The sequence below is a fragment of the Arachis hypogaea genome, chromosome 7 (assembly GCF_003086295.3).
Source record: "Arachis hypogaea cultivar Tifrunner chromosome 7, arahy.Tifrunner.gnm2.J5K5, whole genome shotgun sequence".
Lineage (NCBI taxonomy): Eukaryota > Viridiplantae > Streptophyta > Magnoliopsida > Fabales > Fabaceae > Arachis > Arachis hypogaea.
The window spans coordinates 16665443-16691107 of record NC_092042.1 but is presented as its reverse complement, the minus strand read 5'-3'; the positions used below and the strand labels follow the sequence as shown (position 1 = coordinate 16691107).

Genomic DNA, 25665 nt, shown 5'->3' with positions numbered 1-25665 from the left:
AGATTGAAAACCACCTTTCTACCAATATTTTTATCTAATTAAAATGTTTATTTTAGATAATTTATAATGATGATTGAAAGTACCATTTTGATTGCATTAATCCAACATTTTTTAATTTCTCAATAACTAAAAATTATAAATCATAAATAAAACATTAAATATAGCATAATTTTAAATTCATACATAGTTGATGAAAATTAAAAGTTATAATCCAAAAATAATGTAGTACATTATATGTGATTTTTTAATTATGCATGTCTTAAAATATAGTCTTTATTAACTAAATTGTAGGAATAAATATCAACCAGCAACTTATTTTCTCTAGAAATAAAATTTTTAGTGGATGTTGTCAAAATTTTGGATTCACTTTCAGTTTCACAACTCTCATCTGTACCATTACTAGGCCTTTGTTGAGATTATATTTGTCGATCAATAATTAGAAATAGAAAAGGAAAGAAATAATAACAATTGCAGTTATAGCAACAACAAGAACAATGTAAAAAGTCAATAGAAGTCAAAATATACAATATGAAAAAAGAACAAATATTTTCTGTTTTTCTCTATTAGAGTATGAACTAGATTTAAAAATATGACGAAAAAGAAAAATCAAAAGAATAAAATAAAATACATTATCTATTAGAAGTGACAAAGAAAGCGAAAGAAAAAAAATCGATGATGATAATAATAACGGTATTATTTACGGTAGCGAGGTGATAAACAAAGAAAAAGAGGAGATGAGCGGTGCAGTCGTGACTAACTTTCAGATCAAAACTAGATCCAGATTGTATAAGCTTGTTAAAGACAGTGACATGGTATTGCTTGCAGTTGTGAAGGGATGAAAGACGACGAGGAGATGAATAATAACGTTGAAATAAGTACCAGCGACAAACCTTCAAATCGAAGTCAAATCGAAAACTAGATCGTAGAAGCTCGATGAAGACAACAACAATGATATTTCCTTGCAGTGACAAAGAGATGAACTATAACAAGGAGATAAATGACAGTGAGAAAATGAATGACAACAGCAAGAAATAAACGACAACAAGAGATTAGAGTTCATCATTCACATCATTTACACCTTTTCATATATAACAATACTAATCACTCTTAGTTTTTCATATATATGTGATGACACTCCAATTTAAAAGACAAAAAAAAGAATTATAATAACGATTCAAAATTGCTACTATCAACTAAAACCACCACAAAAATCATTAGCATTGTGGCAAATACTAAAACTACAAAAATTATCAAAAATAATGGTAATTATGTAAAACCACCAAAAAATTAATGCCATTTTAATCCAATTTTTTTATAGTGGTTATTTTAAGATATATTTTAATCTATGAAAAATTACAATGCTATATATGGATAATAAATTTAGAGAAAATATAAAAAATTAATTTTTAGTTAGTTAATATTAACTAACTTTAATGTTTGAGTTCATAATTTAAGATTTAAACTTTAATGTTTGAGTTCATAATTTAAGATTTAAGGTTAAAAGTTTATGATTTAGAGTCTAAAATTTTAGATAAACAAAATAATTAAAAGAAATTAACTGTATTAACTGAAAAAAATTAGTTACCTAACATTATTCATAAATTTATCCTTATATTAGTTTCTCATTCCATTTTGCCAAAAACTTACAAATTTAATGTTGCAATTATTTAGGGACTTAATATTGTTATTTTATTTCTATAACTCTATTACAAAAATTCTTAAATAATTATTTGATATCCTTTTCCATATATAAAACTTACAGATTCATTACAAAATTTTCCGAAGACCTACTTATACATTTTCATGGTGTTAGGTTTATCAAATTAAACCTGTTCTTCAAACAATTTACAAACTATTAAGCAATTTACCAAGAACTGGTCCTAATAATACAATAAACGCACAATGACCAATAAGAAATCACCGTCTTTTGAATATTTCTGTATATATGGTGGAAAAAATAGAAGTATATAACAAAAAGTAATAATCCTAATAATCACCAGAAAGAAACGTGTTAGTGCTGTTGTTGTCGTTTAATGACGTAGCATCTAACTTTAAATTTGATTAGATGAAAAGTTAAACCAACAACTAAAGTAAACTACTAGGAAAACTAGTGATAATGACAAATATATATAGTAATTATTATAAAGTTCTTCCATCCCTTCCACTTACGGAGATGTTAATCGTTGATTAATTAAAATATTTACGATGTTATTGTAGCAGATATCCTATTAAACATTTCTTTCAATTTCTAGTTAATGGTTCTTCCATACAAAATTGTGTTAAATATTGATATAATACTATAACTTATTTTATTCTAAGACGTCTAATATATATAATCGTTGAATTCTTAACATGTCCTCTACTAACCAGAAAAAAAAAGGGGAATTTTTTTATATGATTTAATGGTCAAAGAAAAACATTGTATTATTTTATGTTGCGATAGTTGATAAATCTAATATTAAGATTATTATTACGTAACATATTTGAGTAAAATCCAGAATGTTCTCCAATAAATTTTTTTAAGAGTATAATTTAATTTTAATATACGATCATTTGGATTTTATATATTTATTTAATTATATAATATTATATTAATAAAAAAATTAATTTTTATATTAATCATATGAATAATCATCTGAAAAATAAATGTGATCAGATAATTGTATAAAATATTTTATATTATTAGTATATTAAAATTAAATTAAATTTTTTATTTTGTAAAATATTTGACACATAAGTTTTTAGTGAAATTCATAAACTTAAATGACTAAAAGTAATCTCTAATTCCTTCTATCTAGATATTCCATTTAAAAGTCAACCCCATTAAAGTAAAGGTGCTCATTATTTATTTATATTTTGTAATCTATTTTGCACTGTTATATTGATTGAGCAATATATATAGCATGCAAAAGCGCGGTGGCTTTCGTCATCAGCTACACTGCCAATTACTCATTCTCATCTCTTCATTAAATTTGATTTCTATGTAGACTTGGTAAGAGCCTTAACCTTTGAGATACCAACTTTCTTCATATTTTTTTATCCACGTGTCTTTCACTCACTCATTATGTTTTATTGCAACTTAGACTTTCTTTTCATTTTTGCTGCCTCCTTATTGCCTTCTATTTTTCTTATTGCTTCCAACTTCCACCGTGTTGCTTCTTTTCATTACAAATCTTTTCATATATAGGTATGTTTCTTTTTCTTCTTCTTCATGTGTATCAAATTTGTATCCAAAAAATAATTTTTCGTTTTTCAAAGATGTTTATCGTCGAAATAGTCTTTGACTTTTAGCTCAGTTGCTCGTGTAAAACTATTTTAAATCACCAGTGCATAAAAATTTGGGAATATAAACAGGTATTGATCTATATATGTGTGCGCGCGCGCAAGGAAAGCAAGCAGGGTGGAGGTTTGAGTTCATCAGGAAGAATATTTAAGTCGTGATTTTGTTTTAGAGTGTATACTTGGGATGAATCTTTCAAAGTGTGAAGTTGTTCTGTTCTTGTGGTTTTGCTGCTATTTGCTATTGGCTACTGCTCAGAATGGAGTCACTCACCCCAATGAAGGTTTGTTAGAAAAGAGAAGTGATTTATGCTAAAAGATCATATTTTTAGTTTATTTAGATATTGCCAAATCACTTTTTGGATGCGACTCTTTTTTCTTAACTTGTGTTAACGCGAGATGTTTGTGCATCGAGCTGTCATTTGTATATATTGTTGATTGGTTCTATTGATAACTTGATTATGGATACAGTTAAGGCGTTGAGAGCCATAAAGAACAATTTGATTGATGTCAATAGAAATTTGAGTAATTGGAATCAAGGAGATCCGTGTATTAATAGATGGACAGGGGTTTTGTGTCACGACAGAAGATTTAACGATGGATATTTTCATGTTCGGGAACTGTAAGATTTAATATCTTTCTTAGTTTGTCACTATTTTATGTCATGGTATTATGTAATATTATGTATATATGTAACACCCTTTTATGTTTGTTTTTTTTTTTTTAATAATTTTAGGCAACTATTGAGAATGAACTTGTCTGGAAAATTGGCACCGGAGATTGGCAACTTCACTTATCTGGAAATATTGTAAGAATGTAGCTGTTTTTAATGTTTGGAGTATAATCTTGTTTACATTTTTTTAATAAAATATTATTAACTATGTTAAGTATATACTAAAATTATCTATCAAAATCGATCATTAATATAAAATATTTATTAAAATATAAAATATATATTGAAAAATAAAAATAAATTAAATAAAATATATATTTATATATAAATATAAATATAAATACATAATAATTAATTTTAATAATCAATTTTAGTATAGATATAATATTTTTTGTATTATGATATATGCTTTGTTTTATCTGTGTTGTTGAAAGGGATTTTATGTGGAACAAGATAAGTGGGACCATACCAAAAGAAATTGGCAACATCATTACCCTGAAACTCTTGTAAGTTGAGGCATTCTTTTTGGCAAAGTACTATAGAATCATATGCGGTTAAATTTATATGAAGTTAATAATCGAATAATTTAGTCAAATTTATTAAATTATTTAACTATTATCAGCTATTAATTTTATATGAAGTTAACTGCACCTTAGTTTTTACTTATACATATCATATGGACAAATAATTTGGTGCATGATTATTATTTTTTGAACATCTTATGACCTTATGAAACATTAATTATATGTATTCTTTTGCAGGCTCCTGAATGGAAATAAATTAATTGGTCCACTGCCAGAAGAGCTTGGCTATTTACCAAACTTGATCCGAATGCAAATTGATCAGAACAATATCAATGGATCTATACCTTCATCATTTGCAAACCTCAATGCCTGCAAGCACTTGTAAGATTGATTCATTCTTCTTCATGATCAAGATTCATTTCAAAAATGAAAGAAATAATCCTTTGCCTTTTGCAGTCACATGAACAATAATTCACTTAGCGGCCCTATCCCGCCGGAGCTTTCCCAACTACCAAACCTTTTTCACCTGTAAGTTGGCTGTTCGATATCAGTAACACACTCCTTTCGTCCAATAATAACTGTCACAATAAAAAAAAAATCACATTGAAAATCACATTGTATAAAGTTTTTGGATTTAATAATTCTATTATAGTAATTAATAGATGTTTATGTGTATTTGTGGACATGCAGGCTTCTTGACACAAACAACTTAACAGGAACACTTCCCCCTGATCTCTCTAAGATGCCACGCTTAAAGATTCTGTAAGATTTTCTTTTCACTTTCTTTTCCCTAATTTTTTGATATTCTTTTATCATGTATGTGACTAAAATTTTGTCTTTTTATTATTTTATGTTTTTTTGCAGGCAGCTTGATAACAATAACTTTAGTGGAAGTACTATTCCCGAGTCTTATGGAGATATGTCACGTTTGTTCAAACTGTAAGTGCAATTTCTGATACATAGTAAACAAGTTACAAATACAAGGAATGGAACTGAGGCCAATGAGTGATAGCTCAAATGGTATATACTCTCCATACTCAATTAAGAGGTTGCGGGTTCGAGTCTCCTATCTTTGGTAAAAAAAAAAAAAAAGGAATGGAACTGAGTTGCTAAACAAATACAATTATAAATAGGAAAATTGTTTGACTCAATAAGTATAATATGCTCTTATCATCTTGATTTCTTCCAATTAATATGTTATGACACTAAATACACAAGAATTATTTAAAATGATGCATTGTCCTTGTCACATTATTTTCAGGAGCCTTAGGAACTGCAACTTGAAAGGACCAATTCCTGATTTGAGTAGGATACCAAACCTTTATTATATGTAAGTATCTCATTTTCAGTTTATGTATTGATTTATAATATTATATGTCTTCTAACAGTTTTCTGGTTACTATTATTTTTGTAAATTCCAGTGATCTCAGTCACAATCAGCTGAATGAAACAATTCCTACAAATCAGCTTTCTGGGAATATCACAACCATGTAAGAATCTGTATTGTTCAAATAATTTTTCCTCTTTTGGATATTTGCATTCCAGTATTTGGATTTATGTATGTGGATAATTTTCAGATCAACCATGTTACATGTACACAAAAACTTAGTCCCTAAATCGGTTATTTGTATAAAATATGCGTTGAAATACAATATACACATTAAAAACGAGTTAAACAACATATGTATTTATAGAAAAATATATAGTAGCTAATTTTTTGTATGCACATAGTATTTTTTTTTTTCACGAATTACTTTTATAGTGTTAGATCACATTTAATTGGAACTAATTTTGATTTTTTTTTTTTACATCATTTTAAAATTTTATAAATGAAAATAAGTGGTTATACATGTTCTTAGAATACGTATTAGATGTGCCCAAGAAATATATAAATCTAATATTGAGAACGAAGGTGGTATCACATATTTGATATAATTATTTTGTTGACCACTATGCAGTGTGTTATCAAACAACAATCTCAGTGGAACTATTCCATTAAATTTTTCAAATCTTCCACGTCTTAAGAAATTGTAAGTTGACTCTTATGTTTTTGTATCAACCTTTTCTTCTTCTCCATCAACCTTAAGAGCAACATCCATAATATTCTTTTGTTTTATGAATAATGGGACAGATCAATTGCAAACAATAAATTGAGTGGCAACGTTCCCTCCTCCATTTGGCAGAACAAGACTTCAAGTGCAAATGAAAGCCTTATTGTGTAAGACCTCAACTGATATTTAGTCCTTATTGTATATATGTATGTTTATGTGACATACTCTATTTTATTTTGCTCAAACCTTAGGTGTATTTTTTTACTTGGTTTTTGAAATCTTTGTAGGGACTTGCAAAACAATGAGCTCAACACCATATCAGGAAGTACTACTCTTCCTTCAAATGTCACACTCCAGTATGTTCCTAAACTCACTGTTGCAATTTAAACTATATATATGAGGGTAGTGAAGACTAGAGTGTTTCATCTTATTGCATAGTAAAAATAAGGAAAATTATACTGAACTCCCTGAGATTTCATCTAATTCTTGTTTAAGGGAGGTTCATGTTATGTTTACATGTGTTTAGTATTATACTTTAGGAAAAATGGAAAGTATTTAAATAAATCTTAGGCGAAGTCGATGAATGTTTAAAGGTTTTGGTTGAATTTTACCAAATTTCTAGAGATACAACAGTAATTTATCCTAAAAACAATACTCCCTCGGATCCAAAATATCTGTGTATAATTATAACTTGACAGTTATATTGGATCCGAGGGAGCATAAACATCATTAGTGATTTTTACTTGTCACATTACTGCTTTTCAGGCTTGGGGGAAATCCTCTATGCAAAAATAACAGCTTTGCTAAGTTCTGTGGATCTCAAGGTGTAACCGGGGGGAATGGTAGCTCCGGCATTAACTGTCCCGGTGAACCATGCTCCTCTCCTTATGAGTACTCTGTGGACTGTGTCTGTTCAGCTCCATTGTATGTTGATTACAGATTGAAAAGTCCAGGATTTGGATCAGATTTCCCTGCATTCATGAGTAACTTTCAAACATACCTCACTGATGGATTGAAAGTTGAGACTAATCAGCTGCACATTACTGATTATGAATGGGAAGAAGGGCCTCGGTTGCGAATGAACTTGAAGGTTTTTCCTGCAACTGTTAACAACACCACAACTAATCAGAAGTTCAATGATAGCGAGTATTCGCGGATTAGAAGCACGTTGACAGGGTGGAATATTAGTGACAGTGACTTGTTTGGGCCTTATGAACTTATGGATCTTCCTGCTTATAGTCAGGGTAAGCTAATGGAATAGTGGTTTGAATAATACTACTTTCCTTCATTTAAAAGTCAATCAAATACTTTAACATGCACGACCAAAACAAAAAAACTTTAACAAGATTGCATGTTTCTAGAAGTTAATCTGTATTTAGAGTGATCATAAGTTAAGTGTAGCAGAAATGAAGTGCTGAGATGGATGAGACGGTCATATATGTGTAGACAAAATAAGAAACGAATATATAAGAGAGCAAGTTTGAGTAGCACATATTATAGAAAGAATGACAGTGGTATGGACATGTGAGAAGAAGATCGGCAGAGTATTCGTTTAGGAGGGTGGATGAGATGAAAAGTGGACAGTGGGCGAATGGTAGAGGAATATCCAAAAAGACTATACATGAGGTGGTTAAAGAAGATCTACGTGTAAAGAGTTTTCCTCTATAAATGATACATTATATACTTCAATGGTGCCTAGTGGGATAATACTTTCTTGTTGTAATTTGTGTCTAGAGAACTCTCATGATAAAATTGTCTTATGGATACTAAGGTACTGGTTTTTGTTGCCACAGTGATTGTGGTGTCTTCAGGTTCAGGGCTAAGCAAAGGTGCACTGGCTGGAATAATCTTAGGTTCAATTGCGGTAGCAGTTACATTATCTGCAATTGTTTCCCTTCTTATATTGAGAATCAGATTGAGAGATTACCGTATACTTTCCAAACGGCAACATGGTGGTAAGTACTGTTAATGTTGCAAGTGTAAGAAGTAATGTATGAAATTAGTTTCACATTAAAGAAAGCAAAGAAGAGTGAGGATTTTATAAGATGAGAAATCATTAAATATCTCTATTAGTCCTTTCGTTTATCTGTAATGAGAAGTCTAGATTGACTTAATCACATTCATGAAAATGTATCTAAACAACAGGAACAAGGATCTCAATAAAAATTGAAGGTGTGAGGGTATTTGTTTTTGAAGAGTTGGCAGCAGCAACTAATAATTTCAGTGAGTCTTCTCAAGTTGGACGCGGCGGGTATGGGAAGGTTTATAAAGGTATTCTTGCTGACGGCACTGCTGTCGCCATAAAACGTGCACAGGAAGGATCACTGCAAGGTGAGAGGGAGTTTCTTACAGAAATACAGTTGCTGTCGCGCCTGCATCACCGAAACCTTGTGTCTCTAATTGGATATTGTGATGAAGAGGGTGAACAGGTAACACATTATAATCTGTTTTACCAACTTCTTAAGTTATCTTTATATGAATATCTTCATATAGAAAGAAAAGATTCATGTTTAGTTGAAAAAAAACACACAGCCTAGTGAGTTTCTGTTCTTGTGACTTGTTATTGCAGATGCTGGTTTACGAATATATGCCGAACGGAACGCTAAGGGATCACCTCTCGCGTACGCCTAATCCTCTTATCAACTAAATTTCGTGTGTTGTGATTTTGATATCTTTGTATGTAGCCTCACCTAATTAATTATTCATGACAGCTTATTCAAGAACACCTCTGAATTTTACAATGAGAATGAAGATTGCTCTAGGATCAGCTAAAGGTCTTTTGTATCTACACACAGAAGCTGATCCTCCAATATTCCACAGAGATGTCAAGGCCAGTAATATACTATTGGACTCTAAGTTCAATGCAAAGGTTGCTGATTTTGGACTTTCGCGACTCGCCCCGGTGCCAGATGTCGAAGGAGTTGTGCCTGGTCATGTATCTACAGTGGTAAAAGGGACCCCGGTAAGGCTTTTGTACATTGTGTGCATTAAGAAATGAAATGGACAAAGCAACTTGATTAAGGTTCTCCCCCCCCCCCCCCCCCAAGAAAATTGACTAATGAGTAAAGGGGTAACACACATTTTTATTGATCAATAATCAAAGCAATGGAAACTAGAAAAAATTTGCTTTTGAGGTGTGCTTAAATCAAACTATGTTCTTAATATCAATGACTTATTATCTTTCTTTCTATTGGTTTGTTCACTGGTTTAATCATGCAGGGTTACCTTGATCCGGAGTATTTCTTAACTCGCAAGTTAACAGACAAGAGTGATGTTTATAGTCTTGGTGTCGTGTTTCTGGAAATTGCAACCGGAAGGGCACCAATCTCCCATGGCAAAAACATTATAAGACAGGTATATATATATATATATATATATATATATATATATATATATATATATATATATATATATGTGGCTTGATTATTACTTGTATAATGTATACTATTCAGTCACTTTGGAATTTGATTTTCTTTTTATTTTTGAATTTATTTTCAGGTTACTTCGGATTACCAATCCGGCGGTCTAGTTGCAGTTATGGATGAACGCTTGGGGCCTTGTCCTTCAGAATGTGTGCAACCATTTTTGACATTGGCTCTAAAGTGTTGCGAAGACGTGCCAGACGATAGGCCTAAGATGGCAGAAGTGGTTAGAGAGCTTGAAAACATTTGGTCCATGATTCCTGAGTCTAATGGCAAAGTAGCTGAATATGTTAGCAGTGATTCAGGAACATTATTCAGTTCACAACCTTCATCATCCATCCCTTTTGCATCCGTAGAAATTTCTGGCAGTGATCTTATTAGTGGAGATATTCCAACCATCAAGCCAAGATAAAAAGTTACCGTGTAAATTGAACTCATGCATATATAATACTTTTAATACATTGTTTTTGTTCATTCTTTTTTTGTAAGATAAATTAACAGAGGAGTGGCTATTAATCTATCAATTTTGTAGTTTGTACAAATATTATATGTATTACTGTCTATATCATTTCTGTCAAAAAAGACACTATACTAATTTAATGTCTCAAAACACAATGTTTGTGTCTATATCAAACATGATTTTTTATCTCTGTCTCTATTTTAATATTCTGTACATATAAACAAACTCAACCTAAAAACCATGCAAGGGAAAATGATGTGCTTAGATATAACAATTTATATATCATAATTAGACAAATCCACCAATTCACTACTACATATGAAAGTGATACTTGCCAACATAATATATAGTTCAATTCCATACTCCTAATCTAATTCAAACATGTCTTAAATATATTATAATACATCACAAACACAATTTAGCTAACTACTCACTGGCTCAAGGACTATACTCTCTTTCTGAAAAGCTTTGGAGCTCGCATTTTTCTAGGTTTTGAAACACTTTTGCTTTTTTCTTCAACTGGTCCACCATCCTGAACAATCCCATCTTCATTGCTTAGGCTCGCACCTTTTGGTCCGACAGGGTTATTTTTGGAAAGAACCTGTTGAGTATTGTCCGAGTTATCGATTTTATGATCAACACTTTCTTTTGACTTTTTTGTCTTGTTTCCTTGAGATTTAGGCTTCATGGCCTCCTTTGATTCTCCATTTTCAACTTGTGTTCCCCCTTTAGATTTATCTTGCACTTTCTTCCGAGTAAACCTAGTTCTATAACTTAGCTTCACCTCCTGTGGTTTAACTTCAGTATCAATGTTACTTTCTGGCAGGTTATCCTTAGAACTCTCTACTTCATTAGTTTTATCTGCAATGGCCTTTTTTGGGTTTTTTGTCTTGTTGAATTCTGATTCGGAGTTGCTATTAGCTTTCGGTGCTTTCTTTGCACGTTTGTTTCCTTCTTCCTTCAAAATCTGTTTTTCATATTCTTCAGCTGAATCTGGAAATGCTTTAATTCTATAAATCTGCAGCAACACTGTGTTAGGGTAGTATATTATTAAAAAAAAAAATCAAATATCAGCTCTTATCATATCCTGGAGTAAAATTCATTTGATTAATATTTTTTTATGCCAACAAATTAATTAGTCCTTTCAACTACAAAATAAACAAAGGACTGAAAACTAGCACAAAAGACAAAGCTAGGCATGTTTGGTTGCAGTGAAAATCGGGATAATTTTTCCATGGATGAACTACACATAAAGCCCATACATGGAAAGGAATCAAACTCCTCTAAAGTGAAAAAGTTGTTAAACAAGAAAATAAGTCTAATCACTCTTAAATCAAGGTTGTGGGGCTCATACATGTCAAAAGTTACAAATTTAATAGTGATTAACTCATTACTTTATTACGTTACAGATCTCCTCGCTTTAGAGAATCTTTTACCCATGGGAAGATATTCCCCAGTTTTACCCCGTAACCAATCCACAGTTATCCATAAAAAACAATTGAGCATATTTGAGTAAACTTGCCAGATCATTTTTATCCTTCAATGATGACAGGGAAAATCTAACAATCATAATAGTCATGAAGTGTTACAAGAGAATTAGTAAACACAAATTACCTTAAACCTTGTTTTTTCAGTCAATTCAAAAACAAGTGCATCACCATCATCCAACTTATGCTCCAATGCAAATCCTCTCCAGCCACCACTAAGTCCACTTCTATTGCCAATGAAAACAGCCTCAAATTCTTTACCAGTTTCATCCTCTAAAATCATGTTACATACAGTTTTGGGGAGATGTTTTGCACAAAATCTCAAAGGAAGACCCTGCCAGAGATGTTACGTTTATTAATTAACTAAGATGTTTTAATAGTTTCGACTATTATTTCCTTAAACTAAATGAATCTTCTCCTTTGTTGTGTATGATCCTCATCCAAATCGTTATCAAAGTGAGTGTTCAAAGTGAATATAAAGAAAAACAGCATTTGTATATCTAGTTCCCCAATTAATGTTTAATAATGAAAACATAGAAACTGAAAATAGAACAGAGAAAAAACACCACTTGAACAAATCACAAATGACAAGCATAGTTTAAGCATGTGCAAGCCATAAATAAATCATCTTAACTGCAACCTACCAACCAAAAGCAGCTATAAACATGAGACCGGACCATCGACTTAATAAATGATGGATTCTCAGACTGCAAATTGCTTTGGAGTTTCTCCGCAGCCTCCAAAGCTCGAGCTCTTTGTTCATCTGTAGCTTCCTTGATTTCATCTAGTGGCCTTGCAATATAACTGCGAGTACCATAACCTTGTTATAAAGATTTCGGTAGTAATACGGAAAAGTTGTAACGTAGGAAATTAACCACCTTCCCCATGATGAACTTGACCTTGACCTCTTCCGAAAAGTTGGAAGTTCTATGTCAACCTGCAAGTGAAAGAAACGTATGTAGTCAACAAATTTCTTCTAGACTAAAACAATGGAAATCAAGTCAATGATACTGAATCTGAATGTAATAAGATGCTAACTAGAAATAAATCAAACGAGCCAAACTTGAATTCTTCACTGTCATATCTTGTTATTAAGTTTGTTAGTTATACATTTCAATTGATGTAACAATACATAATTACATGTTGATATAATTTCTCTTTGCAGTATAAATCATCAAAACTAAATTTTTTAACATTAATCAGAGTAATTAGTTAAGTAGTTACATTAACTTAAGTTTAATTACAGCCGTTAACAGGAGCAAATTAGAGTAGTTTGCTTCATGTTACTTTTTGTGTACAAACAATGTTTTATTATATGTGAGACTTCATCAATATTACATAATTACATCAGGCAACCTATTAATGTATATTTAAATTTTTGAATGTGCGCCTCAATATGGACCAAATAAAATAAACACTTATTTTAACAATTTTTTCTATTATGCTAAATCCTTCTAGGTTTGGATCTTACGTTACCCACACCACATGTTCGAATCTTTCTAATGCGACAAGGGTGTTAATTCAATATTCAATTATGTGAAAAAAAAGGTGCAAATAAACAATAAAGGGATAAGATTGAAACTGAAACAGAGGACTCATTCTACCTCTATTCAATTTCATTATGTAAGAAGTGATAAGCAACACTCAACCTTCTTTGACTCATAAAGATATAGATGTTCTACATCTCATTGAACTAAAATGAGAATTTCAACTCTCCTTTTTATTAACTCATGTAAACTGGGTAGTTTGTGATGCTTGCATTACTCATCATAAAATATACCCCAATTAATGTATAATGTTGCCTAATAATATAATGATTTAGTCTAAAGTATAGGAAAATCATAAAAAATTAGTTAAAATATTTTTTTTTTCAAGTTAAATTTTGAATCGATATCTATTCTCATTTACTTTGGATAATTTCATATGTAATTCAATTTATTTTGAATGGTGGAAGATTTAGATCAATTATCTCATGAAGATTGAAGATAAAGGACTTTTATTAAACTTTGTGGTGATTCAAAATTCATTTAGAAGATAAGGTCTAAAAAAATAAGATTGGAAGTGTTAAATTCATGGAATAACTAACTTTGATGATGACAAACATTTGACGAGCCTATGAAATTAGTCAATATGCTTGTGCTCTTACTTTCTATTCTAAGTGTTGGAGGTCATAATGATATCCAAATTGGAAAGCATATACAAGACCTACAATTCAGCAGCAAACACACCACATATTTGAAGAATATATCAGCATTCATTGTGGCCTATCCTACCAAAACAGAATGGTATCAAGAAGCAAAGATTCTATGATATCAAGTCAAGCAAAACAAGAAAGAATTTCCATTCAATACTGTTGAGTTTAGGAAACAATAAACTTTATTTTGGTAATAACAAACATATATGTGGCTGGGTTGAGAGAGTCCAAAAGAATTGCTTGATGCGTGTGTTCATAGTGCAGGCCCATGTTGGCGTGAGCAGCCCAATAAGAAAAATAATTTGCCTATGCTGTTGTTACTTAGACAAGAACAAATGAGGCGGGTATATGGATCAATAATGCCATCATATATCACCAACCAAGCCCAGCCCATTGGTTTAATGAAGAGACAAGCTTGCTGTTGCAGCTGGAGCTTCATCAATTCAGGTAAAACCAAAATCAAAGAAAAAGTGGTTCACTATTATTTAGCATCAAAGAGGAAAGGAGGTAAAAGTCAAAAACGAAGGCAAAGTTAAATCAAAATCTGAATTTATTCAGAAATAAAGTGTAGCAGTTGTGTTACCATTCTTGTGCATACAAAATAGCTACTTTGAAGATGATGCACAAATTCGGGAAAGAAGAAAGAGAAAGGGTTCAGTTTCCTCTGATCAAAATAAAGGGTAAAGGATTAAACTAGAGGTCAAAGCTTAAAATTAAGGGTGTTGATCTTGCAAGCACTTTGAAAGCATCATGACATTGACCCTGTTACTGCTGTCCATCTCCTCTGCACCTCGGCGCATACTCTACTCTGATTTTCTGCTCTGATTTCTTAGGAGAAGAAGAAAAGCTCAGTTGTACCAATGTTCAAAGGTTGACTCTACACAAGCTCAAGTTTTGGAGGCATTATCCTTATACAAATGGAGTAATTAACCAGAAATTGAAATAAGGAGAGTGAACCAAAGTAGTTTTCATAGCATCTCTTTCATTCAAAGCTTGAAGTTTTGGAAGCAATACAACTACACCAAAAGGAGCATTCCACCAAGATGGAAGACAAATAGAGAAAGGCTTAAATCTGGTTTTTTCATAGCTTTCAAGCTATCATATTCTTCTCCTTCATGAGGTTATATTGAATATCTTACTTTCTCAGTTTATCTTTCTTTGATTTCTCATCACAAAAAGACAATTTGAGAGAAATATGAAAATTCATTTGAGAGAAAAGACAAAGAGAGTTAACTTGGAGAGAAAAACCATTATTATGTCAAACTCTTTTGATGTATTTCTGTTTTGTGTCATGAGCCTGAAAAGTTTTTTCTTGCTAAGCTGGGTGAGCACTTAGTGCTGAGAGTCTAAGGAGTGAACCTAGCCAAAACAAACTTGGTTAGAAGCTTGGGTCATCCCAAATACGATTAGGAAGAATCCTAGGGAATTGGTGTTTGTTATCTTCAATAAAGATAGTGAAAATTCTACCATAATTGTAGTAGAGACTTGATGTAGGCCACATTGCACAAGATGGTTGAACCAGGATACATGTCTATGTTCTATTCTCTTCTCTGCTCTGCTTTTATTTTATTCATTATAAGACAAAAATAAACTATCTCCTGCATAATCGATATCACAGATTTAGCAGAAACAAAGTTGCAGAAATTGTTTTGGAGTTAAAGTTCAAAAGAAAAAAAAAATGGATCATAGATTTAACCCTCACCCTTCTCTAGACCATTAAAAACATATAATTGGTATCAAGAGCCAATGTCTCAAACATCTAGTCTAATAACTTGGAGGAAAAATCTAAATGGCCAACATGGGAGCAAATGTGGTAGTTACACTCTTATCAAAGGACAATCCAATAACAGACCATCATTCTTCAATGACAAAAACTACACCTAATGGAGGAAAAGGATGAGGATCTTTGTACAATCCATGGACTACAGCATATGAAAGATAATCATGAATGGACCGCATGTTCCAACAAAGACTAATACTGAAGGTGAAGTTGTTCCAAAAGAAGAAGTTGAATGGAATGATGACGACAAGAAAGTGGAGCTCAATGCCAAGGCTATCAACATGATATATTGTGCCATTAGCTTTGAGGAATTTCGAAAAGTGCGAAGATACAAAACAACAAAAGAGATTTGGGATAAACTCCAAGTCACACATGAAAGAACACAACAAATGAAAGAGACAAGGATAGATATGTTTCGAAAGGAGTATGAAATATTCTCCATGAAGGAAGGAGAAATCATTGATGAAATGTTTGAGAGATTCCCAATCATTATCAACAGCTTGAATGCTATGGGAATCACTCATACCAAATCAATTCTTGTGAGGAAAATACTTAGGAGTTTAACAAAAGAGTGGAAAACCAAAAGCACTATCATAGCCAAAAGTAACAACTTGGATAAGATGACATATGATGAGTTAAAAGGAAAGTTACTAGCCTATGAAACCACACACTTCACTCGTGCTTCAAAAAAGAAAGGAGTGGCTTTAAAATAAAAAATAGAATCATTGGAAGATGATTCCAATAACAGTTTTGCAGATGACGAATATGTATTTTTTGCTAGGAAATTGAGCAAAGGCAAAAATAGAAGTTCAAGCTTGAAAGACTACAAGAAGGATCTTAGCAAAGTCGTTTGTCATCATTGCAAGAAAGTTAGCCACTACAAATATGATTGTCCTAAACTCAAAAAGAAGGACAAGGTAAAGAGGGAAAAGAAGAAAGTATTGATGGCCTCATAGGAGGACCTTGAGAATGATTTCGATGAAGAGGAGGAATCTGAACAAGAAGCTCAAGTGTGTTTTATGATTGTACATGACCAACTAGATGAGGTAGATTACTTTGACTTATCTAAAAAGAATTTACATATTATCATAGATGATTTAACTGCTCATGCTAATAAACTTCGTTAAGTATGATAAATGTAAACTGAAAATGTTTTTCTCAAAGAAAAATTGATAGAAACCGAAAGTGTTGTGGATTTAATTGAAGAAAATAAATTTTTAAAATTTGAAATTGAGAAATTTAAAAGAAAGCACACGATTAATGTCTCATTGGATCTCATTGATGAAAATAAGAGGTTGTATAAAGTGATTAGAGATTTGAATCAAGATTTAGCAGAATTCGCTCAAAATTCTAGCAACTTAGACAAATTGTTAACTTGTCAAAAATCCTTGTTTGAAAAATCTGATTTAGGTTATGTCGATAAAAGTGAAGCTGTTTTTGAAAAACAATTTGTTAAAACCGAATTTTCAACTTTAAAAACCAAAAACCGCCAAGCCTCATATCACTCTCAAAAATCAACAAAGGGGAATCATTGCCAAAATTGTAAAAGAAATGGTAACACTTCTCCTCAATATTTTGTTGCTGAAAGAAAAATTAGTAACAAAGTGTACAAAGTTGTTAATGATTTCAATACTCTTGGACAACGAAAATGGATTAACAGAGGATCCAAATTAACTTTGATACCTAAGATTACTTAAAGCTTTGTGCAGATTTGCCTTACATCCAAGAACAAGAAAGGCATGTGGTACTTAGATAGTGGATGCTCAAGGCATATGACCGAAAAATCAACTTTCTTCATCAAATTCAACAAGTATGATGGAGGATTTGTGACATTCGACAATGATGAAAAGGGCAAAATCATTGCTATTGGAAAAATTGATAAAAAAAAATTTCTACGTTTATTAATAATGTATTTTTCGTTGATGGTTTGAAGCATAATCTTCCTTCACTCATCTAATATTTTCTTGGCTGATTGTTGGTTGAAGAAAAGTTCATTCCCTAGCTAAATCGTTGATAACTACTTTTTTTTTGCATCACATTCACATTATGCTAATTTGAAAGATTATATTACTTACATCTTCACGGTATGTACGAACTGGGTTCCGTACACGAGAAGATCGCCTTGGTTCCACTACAACATCCCTCTTTGATTTCGGTTTAGGAGAACGATACTGCAAAGGACAAGGAAGAGGTTGAGGGATAAAAATTTGCTAATCCTTTTCATAAACAACCATCAAAATATAAGCATACCGGAGACTTCTTAACAGAACTCGCAATTTCAGACAAATTCTTTGAAATTGTTGAAATTCCCAAATCCTTGCAAACACAAAGATAAATCACATAAATCCATGAACTGAAGCAACAACAAAATTTAAAAAAAAAAGTAAAAAAACAAAAATAGAACATCATAACAAACCAACATTTTCATAAGACAAAAACCTAAATGATTTCGTAGAACAACAAAGTCTTTATACTTGAATACATACTAGATAGACATGCAGGAACAGCAACCAAGTTTTGTTCCACTAAATGGGATCAACTAGGATTAGATGATGCAATTATTATGTTTGGTTATGATTCATGTTTATCTACATGTATAGGAAAAACAAAAATGCTATGTACACTCAAAAAATCAGCCACTATATATTTGTGTATAAATACATTAGTAGTTTAACCCATTTGTAATATATATTTTGTATTTCAATTGGTGGCTGATTTTTTATGTACATATAGTACGGTTGCACAAAAAAATACAATCTAGCCCATTTGGTTTGCAGTTTTGATAGCTAGATTTACTTTTGAGTGGCTAGAGAAATAAATTGAAAACTTATATTTACCTCAACCTCTTTACCTCAACCTACTTGGATTGGATTCAAGCACCTGCATCCAATCCGAGCTCCAGAGCCCCGGAATCCACCACCACTTCACAACCCCGTCAGACATACCCCAACCCCATGATCCTCACACAATCTCACAACTTTGCCCTTCAAAAATCTACCCCTATGGAGGTCCATTTATTTTAAATCCAGCTTGAACTAACACCGGTTGAGGACAAACTAACCGAAACATTGAAAACAAACTAGAAATCCAAAACCCTAAACCCTAAATACTGAAAACCTACCTCTCAGATACAGCAACAAATTCTTTTCGAAACCAACACTTCTAACTGTGAAACCAAACATATAGAATCTAAAAATAAACCAGAAACCCTAAACCCTAAATCCTAACTACAGAAACCTACCTCTCAGATAAAAGGAAAATTTATTTTGAAACCAACTCTCCTAACAGTGAAACCAAACATGCAGAAATCTAAAAACCATGTGATAGTAGATGCTGATTACCTCAAACCGCTTCTTGTTTTCTTCTAGCCTTTGTTTCCTAGCCTCCTCATAATCGTTGTTTGTGCAACCCTTTGCCATTTGCTGGTGATACTAATGTATTCAACAAAAATATAAATCACTAGTTATTTCTCAAACACAAAAAGTTTAAATCTTTTTTCCCTGAATGAACAGGTCATTGCTGACTATGATGTTGGAACAAAACAAAGGAGGCTCTAACACTAATTACAAAAGAGAATAAAATAAGAATAAAGAATTAAGAATTTCACCGGTGACAAGGAGGAGAAGGAAGAGGCGTTTGCTTTTGCTTGCAATGAAGAGTAAAGAGCTGCGTCTGAGTCGTCGACTTTTCAAATCCAAGAAAAGGTGTAGGGCTGTCTGAATGAAGCAATTCTGCCACCCTCCAGTGAAAGGTGGGAACTTTTTAGATTCAAAATAAAAAAAAAGGCACCTCTATATTAATACAGTATAATTTAGTATTTACTTTTTTATTATTATTATATTCCTATTTTAAATTAATACCAATTTAATTTACATTTATGTTAGTTAAAAATATGTTCCTGGAAATAGCAAGCAACGGACAAAAGTTTAGAAATAAAGGCAAAGAAATCACCCCATTTTAGGGACTAGAACTTCGCATGTTCATGTCCGGACATAAAAAACAACATCGAAATTCCAATTTCGTCCTCATCAAAATCTATAATTTCAATACTGCCCTCCAAGGATTAAAACAACATCAGGAAGGATGGCTCTGTGCTAGTGTCTTTTACCTCACAACAACGACAAAAGATGGAAGGACGGTTGGAGTTATGAAGAGAGAAAAGAGGGAATCGAAAAGGTGATGGTGTTCAGATCTGCGTCGGTGGCATTGGTAACGTTGACAGCTTCCGGTTAAAAGGGATTTCTTAACGATCATGATTTTGGTGCTAATGCGAAAGACGACAATATTCTTGTGTCTGTATCTCATCATTAATGAACTCTGCCGCTTCTGCCATGGATCTAATCATCGGGAGTGGATCTTCTCCAGTGACAAAAAAACTGGATGGTATCCAGTGTTCAATCTAACCATTCATTGCGCTCTTTCTCTTATTTATTTCTAGTCCCACTCATAAAATCAAAGATGATAGATCACACTGGATTCTATCAATTGTTAAAAAAACTGGAGAGGATTCTATCCAGTGTTTCTTTTTTCTTTTTTTTAAAAGGAAACAAAATGAATTTTGTTTGATGATAGATGAAAAGATGAGACCGAATGAATTATTTTTTGAAAAATTTTATCATTTCCTATTATATGCAAAATTCCCATTTTAGATTGGATGACGGAATTTTTTTTTTCAAATTAAATAAATATAAAATCTTTATTGCATGTCACTATTTTATTGGTATATAATATAAAATTTTTTTTACTTAAATTATATATTAAATTTTCATGTACTCTCATATAATAAATAAAATTTATATGTACTCCCATACAAAAAATAAAAAGAGTGAGTGAATATAAAAGAAAATAAATGTGTTGTCCACTATTGATAATGAGTAGTTACAAGTATATTTTCAAAATCAGATAATTTAGTACAGGCTCTGTGATCACAGACCGAATCATGGACTAAGAGGAGTACAAGTGATTAGTGGGAATATTTGATTGCTCGTCCGCTAAAGTCTTGTCTGCCTGTTTGTTGATTTAGTACATTCCTATTCTTTCTCTTCAGAGAGTTTCATCAATCTTATAGACCCCTAATGATTTAGATTGAAGAGCCAAGAGAAAGCGGCCGTTGTACTAATAGGAGAGTTTAGGTAAGACTTAGTCCCTATTTAAAGTAGACCTAACTCACTCTTTAGCTCGCTATTCGCACACCATTATTCAATTCTAAATATATTTTTAACTATACATTATTAATATATTTATTTCTTTTATATTCACCTATTTTTTTCGTTTGTTATACGAGAGTGCATATAAATTTTATTTGTTATATGAGAGTACATCAAAATTTAAAATATAATTTAAATAAAAAAGATTTCATATTATATACCAATAGAATAGTGACATGTATTAATTAGGTCATTAAATAAATTATGTGTATTTAAATTATATTTTAAATTTTTAAACAGTGAGTAGTTAGAAAAGAGGTAACCATATTAATAGTGGGCAGTTTAATGGTTTTCAAGTAGACGTGTCAACAATCTCTATCATTTAAAATAGACTAAAATTGATCAAATATATTCATTTTAATCTCTTCTACTAACATTTTTATGTACTAATTCCATGCTAAAAATTTAGATTATTAGTATTATTAATATTTTTTATTATTTTTAATTTTTTTTAAATACATATATCTCGTTTACACTATATATAGTGTAAATGAGATACATGTAAAATTATCTCATTTACAATATAAACGAAATAAGAGAAATATATTTATTTTGGTAAATATTTTTTAAATTATTTATTTTAATATTATTATATTTATTTAATTTATAAAAATAAAAAATCCCACAAACGCTCCTAGTAAACAATAATTTTTATTTTATTTTTTTGTAAATATATTAATTACAAAAATTATTGGTTACTGTGTTATTTAATTAGATTATTTAATTATCTCATGTGATTAATTAAATCAAAGTTGACGAACAAGAGAAAAATAATTAAGTAACGTTTATTTATTGTGAAATGAAGCACGCACAAAAAAAAAAAATTCAAGTCAAACTGATTACATGATATTGACAATATTTGAATTTTTATTTTTACGCAAAGATAATTTTAGATATTTTTATACAAAGTACATCGTATATATATGATTCATGAATAAACAATTTTTTTTTAATTGTATACCAAAATTGATGAATAAATTTGAAAGAGAAATGGTTATTAAAAGTGGTTATTAATTTTACTTTAATTTTAAGTGTCAATGTTTGGAATAGAATTGGATTAATATTAAATCGATTCAAATTTTAATTGTCTATTAATTTTAATATTTTTAAATTAGTGTAATTTATTCCGATTTAAATAGTACTTATTTAATTTTTATTTATTAATTTAATTAATTTTTATTCAAAATGTCAATTTAAAATTATTTTTAAATTTAGTTTAATTTAAAATTTAAATAAAATTGTATCTACACTTATTTCGGGTGCTATGACTTTAATTCCTTTTTTTTATCGTATTTTGGGTGTTGTGATCCAAATAAATTTTTGAATGCATCTCGAGTGTTCAGTACCCGTTTTTCGGCCTATAACGGTGTTGTAATCCAAACAAATTTTTAAATGCATCTCGAGTGCTCAGTACTCGTTTTTCGGCCTATAACGTATCTCAAATGTACCATGGATATGTTAGATTCTCCACGCATCATATTTTACAGTTTCAGTATTCAGGATACACCCATATTTATGTTGGGCTCACAATACCCGAGATGTGATACGTTGTTTATTTAAATAATTATTCTGCAGTTTATTTATATCGGTAAATTATATAATTATTTAATTTAAATTAAAAAATCAACCACTTTTTTTTGTGAATAGATTACTAGTTTTCATAAATCCATTTTTAAATAATTTTTTAGTTAATGTAATTCACAAAAATATACAACAACAACAACAAAGTTTTATCTTACTAAGTGGGATCGGCTACATGGATTAGACGACGCCATTGAACTCTATCATGTATCATATCTACAGAGATATATGTAGATCTCATTTGACCACCTCATGGATGGTCTCTTTCTAGATCTTTCTCTACCTTTCACCCCTTATCCATATTCCATCTCATCCACCCTCCTGATTGGATGCTCTATTGATTTTTCTTCTCACATGTCCAAACTACTCTCTCTCTCTCTCTCTCTCTCTCTCTCTCTCTCTCTCTCTCTCTCTCTCTCTCTCTATCTCTCTCTCTCTCTCTCTCTCTCTCTCTCTCTCTCTCTCTCTATATATATATATATATATATATATATATATATATATCATATATTCGTTCTTTATTCTATCCAATTGCGTATGACCATTCATTCCATTTCAACATCTTCATCTCTATCACACTTAATTTATGTTTGTGTTCCCTTTTGGCTGCTTAACACTATGTACCATAAAGTAGAGCCGATCTGATAGCAGTGCAATAGAATTTACCTTTAAGTTTTAAAGACACTTTTTTGTCACATATAAAATTAAACGCACTCCACCATTTTGACCAACCTACTTGGATCCTGTGATTTACATTTTGTTCAATATCTCCATTATCCTATATGATACACTCAAGATACTTAAAACTTTTAACTTTTTGTAGGATGTTTTCTCCAATCTTCACCTCTATATTAGAATTTTTCTTTCGGTGGCCGAACTTACATTTCATATACTCCATTTTACTACGGCTTATGCTCAAACTATACACTTTTAGAGACTCTCTCCATAAATTCAACTTCTTATTTAGGTCTTTCTTTGACTCTCCCATAAGGACGACATTATCGGCAAAAAACATGCACCATGGCACAGGCTCTTAGATATGCTCTGTGAGTACTTCCAAGACTAATGTGAAAATGTAAGGACTTAAGAATGATCCTGGTGTAATCATATACCAATAAAAAATTTTTCTTTCACACCACCTTGAGTATTCACACTAGTTGTAATAGTCCCATCATATATGTCTTTAATATAGACACACAAAAAATTAATTACTTTGTTGATCTTCATAATTTTACAAAATTTGTAATTAGATTTTTATATTTTTTATAGTTAGATACTTGCACTATTTTTAATTTTATAATTATGTTTTTATCAATGTAAAAAATATTATATTTAGTGAAATATTTCTTTCCAAATTAAAAGTATTTACAATTAAGAATTTACTTAAATCTTTGACTGCCAATGAGTTATAACTCAAATGGCATAGTCTTCCCATACTCACCTAAGAAGTTGCGGGTTCGAGTCTCTCTATCTTTAGTAAAAATAAATTAATTATAAAGACAAAAAAAGTATAGAGACCTAATTGTAAAAAGAAAAGTATAAAAAGATAATTACAAATTTGGTAAAACTATAAAAACCAACAGAGTAAGTAAACCAAAAAGAAGGTCATTAAAATATGTGACTAAAGTGTTTTACAAGGACATGAATTAGTATGTTTTCACAACTTCCAAATTGCATCAAAGGACAAAAAGGATAAATATCATTTCCAACTTCTAACTATTTTTTGTGAAAAATGGTACACTCTAATCATTCTTAAACCTCATCCAGGCCCCATCCACTAAAAAAATAGACAAAACGATCCCTGTAATCGGATAGCAAACAGTTACCAGTGCTAGGTGTCAGTTCCTTAGGTTGGAAGGACTAAAAACTCCCTCTTAACATCTTCCTCTTCTCCTTCATCCTCATCCTCTTCTCTTCCATTTTCTTCCTTTTCTCCTCTTCTCCTCTATTTTCTTTCTATTCTTGTGTGTGTTGAACAATCCTCTTTTAGTTCTCCATATTCTACCAGTATATAGGTAACTGCTATATAGATTCACAGAAAAAAGTTACCGTTTATAGGATTTCAAATAGTGCAAAATTCAAATACCAAATTCTCAACCAAACTGCATCAATGGACAACTAGAAAAAGAAGAAGAAGAAGGCACAAACTCTAGAGGCCAAGTTCCAATTCGAGCTCAACTCATGCTCCAAATCCAAAGACCTAAGCATTGTCATCTTTGTATACAACGATGTCATTTTAACCAACACTCGCATCAATAAGGACCACTTCAATGCCTTACTCTACCTCTGTTCTAATTCTGTCAACGATGCCTCGCACAAAGACACCATGCTGCATGTGAATGGTTCTAGTGTGACGCTCGATAAGGCTTGTAAAGTGGAGGAGCATGTGAATGGTTCGGGTGTGACGCTCGAGGAACCACAACTCACAGTGCTACTGAAGGTGAGTGTGAAGAACGGAAATACAGATAAGGTGTATGAGTATTTGCACAAAGTTTGTTTAACTCTTTGCACAGTTTCATAATGTTCTTCACCAACAATCCGAGGTTGGAGCATAGTTGACGTTGAATCTAAAGGATCTACAACTGGATAGATACCTTTGGCAGCCAATCCTCTTGATAGTACGGTCGTAGCATCCAAATGTGCAAATGTCGTAGCAGGGGCAGGGTCGGTCAAATCGTCTGCGGGTACATAAACTGCTTGAATAGAAGTTATAGACCCTTCTTTGGTAGAAGTAATTCTTTCTTGTAAAGAACCCATTTCGGTACTAAGGGTCGGTTGATAAATCAGGAATACGGAAACAAAAACAGCAATTGGACCAGAGAATGCGATTGCATTATAAGGCCGCAATTGAACAGATCGAGCAAGTTCAAATTGACGTAACATGAAACCTATTAATGTGAAAGCGCCGTGGAGAGCAACAAAAGTCCACAGACCACCTAATTGACACCAACGGATAAAATCTCCTTATGCTTCAAGACCCTAGAAGACTGACTCCTTCATGCATGCT

The 25665-nt window shown here is 31.5% G+C and overlaps 2 protein-coding genes across 2 annotated transcripts; one reads left to right on the top strand and one right to left on the bottom strand.

Annotated features, from left to right (window-relative positions):
- The first annotated feature begins 2928 nt into the window (after window positions 1–2928).
- LOC112702663 (probable LRR receptor-like serine/threonine-protein kinase At1g06840) lies at window positions 2929–10559 on the top strand. Its single transcript, XM_025753791.3, has 21 exons — window positions 2929–3187; window positions 3355–3563; window positions 3751–3901; window positions 4016–4087; window positions 4387–4458; window positions 4714–4857; window positions 4933–5004; window positions 5167–5238; window positions 5341–5415; window positions 5738–5806; window positions 5898–5966; window positions 6435–6506; window positions 6608–6694; window positions 6815–6883; window positions 7293–7771; window positions 8321–8482; window positions 8673–8956; window positions 9097–9148; window positions 9239–9489; window positions 9747–9881; window positions 10026–10559. The coding sequence occupies exons 2-21, from the start codon at window positions 3467–3469 to the stop codon at window positions 10359–10361; spliced, it is 2820 nt and encodes a 939-aa protein (XP_025609576.1). The 5' UTR covers window positions 2929–3187; window positions 3355–3466; the 3' UTR covers window positions 10362–10559.
- Window positions 10560–10670: 111 nt separating this feature from the next.
- Window positions 10671–20467, bottom strand: LOC112702664 (B3 domain-containing protein Os05g0481400). The gene is made up of 9 exons (XM_029287921.2): window positions 19979–20467; window positions 19478–19601; window positions 19212–19301; window positions 18121–18186; window positions 17946–18041; window positions 12775–12833; window positions 12541–12700; window positions 12024–12230; window positions 10671–11427 (listed from the first exon to the last, which is right to left on the bottom strand). Exons 3-9 carry the CDS (start codon window positions 19287–19289, stop codon window positions 10855–10857), a joined length of 1239 nt encoding a protein of 412 aa, XP_029143754.1. The 5' UTR covers window positions 19290–19301; window positions 19478–19601; window positions 19979–20467; the 3' UTR covers window positions 10671–10854.
- Window positions 20468–25665: the final 5198 nt, after the last annotated feature.

Coding starts and splice junctions, on each gene's coding strand:
- LOC112702663 (XM_025753791.3), top strand. CDS start 3,467: ATGAATCTTTCAAAGTGTGAAGTTGTTCTGTTCTTGTGGTTTTGCTGC. Junction 4,088..4,386: donor TTCACTTATCTGGAAATATT/GTAAGAATGTAG, acceptor TGTTGTTGAAAG/GGATTTTATGTGGAACAAGA. Junction 5,807..5,897: donor ATACCAAACCTTTATTATAT/GTAAGTATCTCA, acceptor TGTAAATTCCAG/TGATCTCAGTCACAATCAGC.
- LOC112702664 (XM_029287921.2), bottom strand. CDS start 19,289: ATGGCAAAGGGTTGCACAAACAACGATTATGAGGAGGCTAGGAAACAA. Junction 18,187..19,211: donor AAAACAAGAAGCGGTTTGAG/GTAATCAGCATC, acceptor TGTGTTTGCAAG/GATTTGGGAATTTCAACAAT. Junction 11,428..12,023: donor CTGAAAAAACAAGGTTTAAG/GTAATTTGTGTT, acceptor GTGTTGCTGCAG/ATTTATAGAATTAAAGCATT.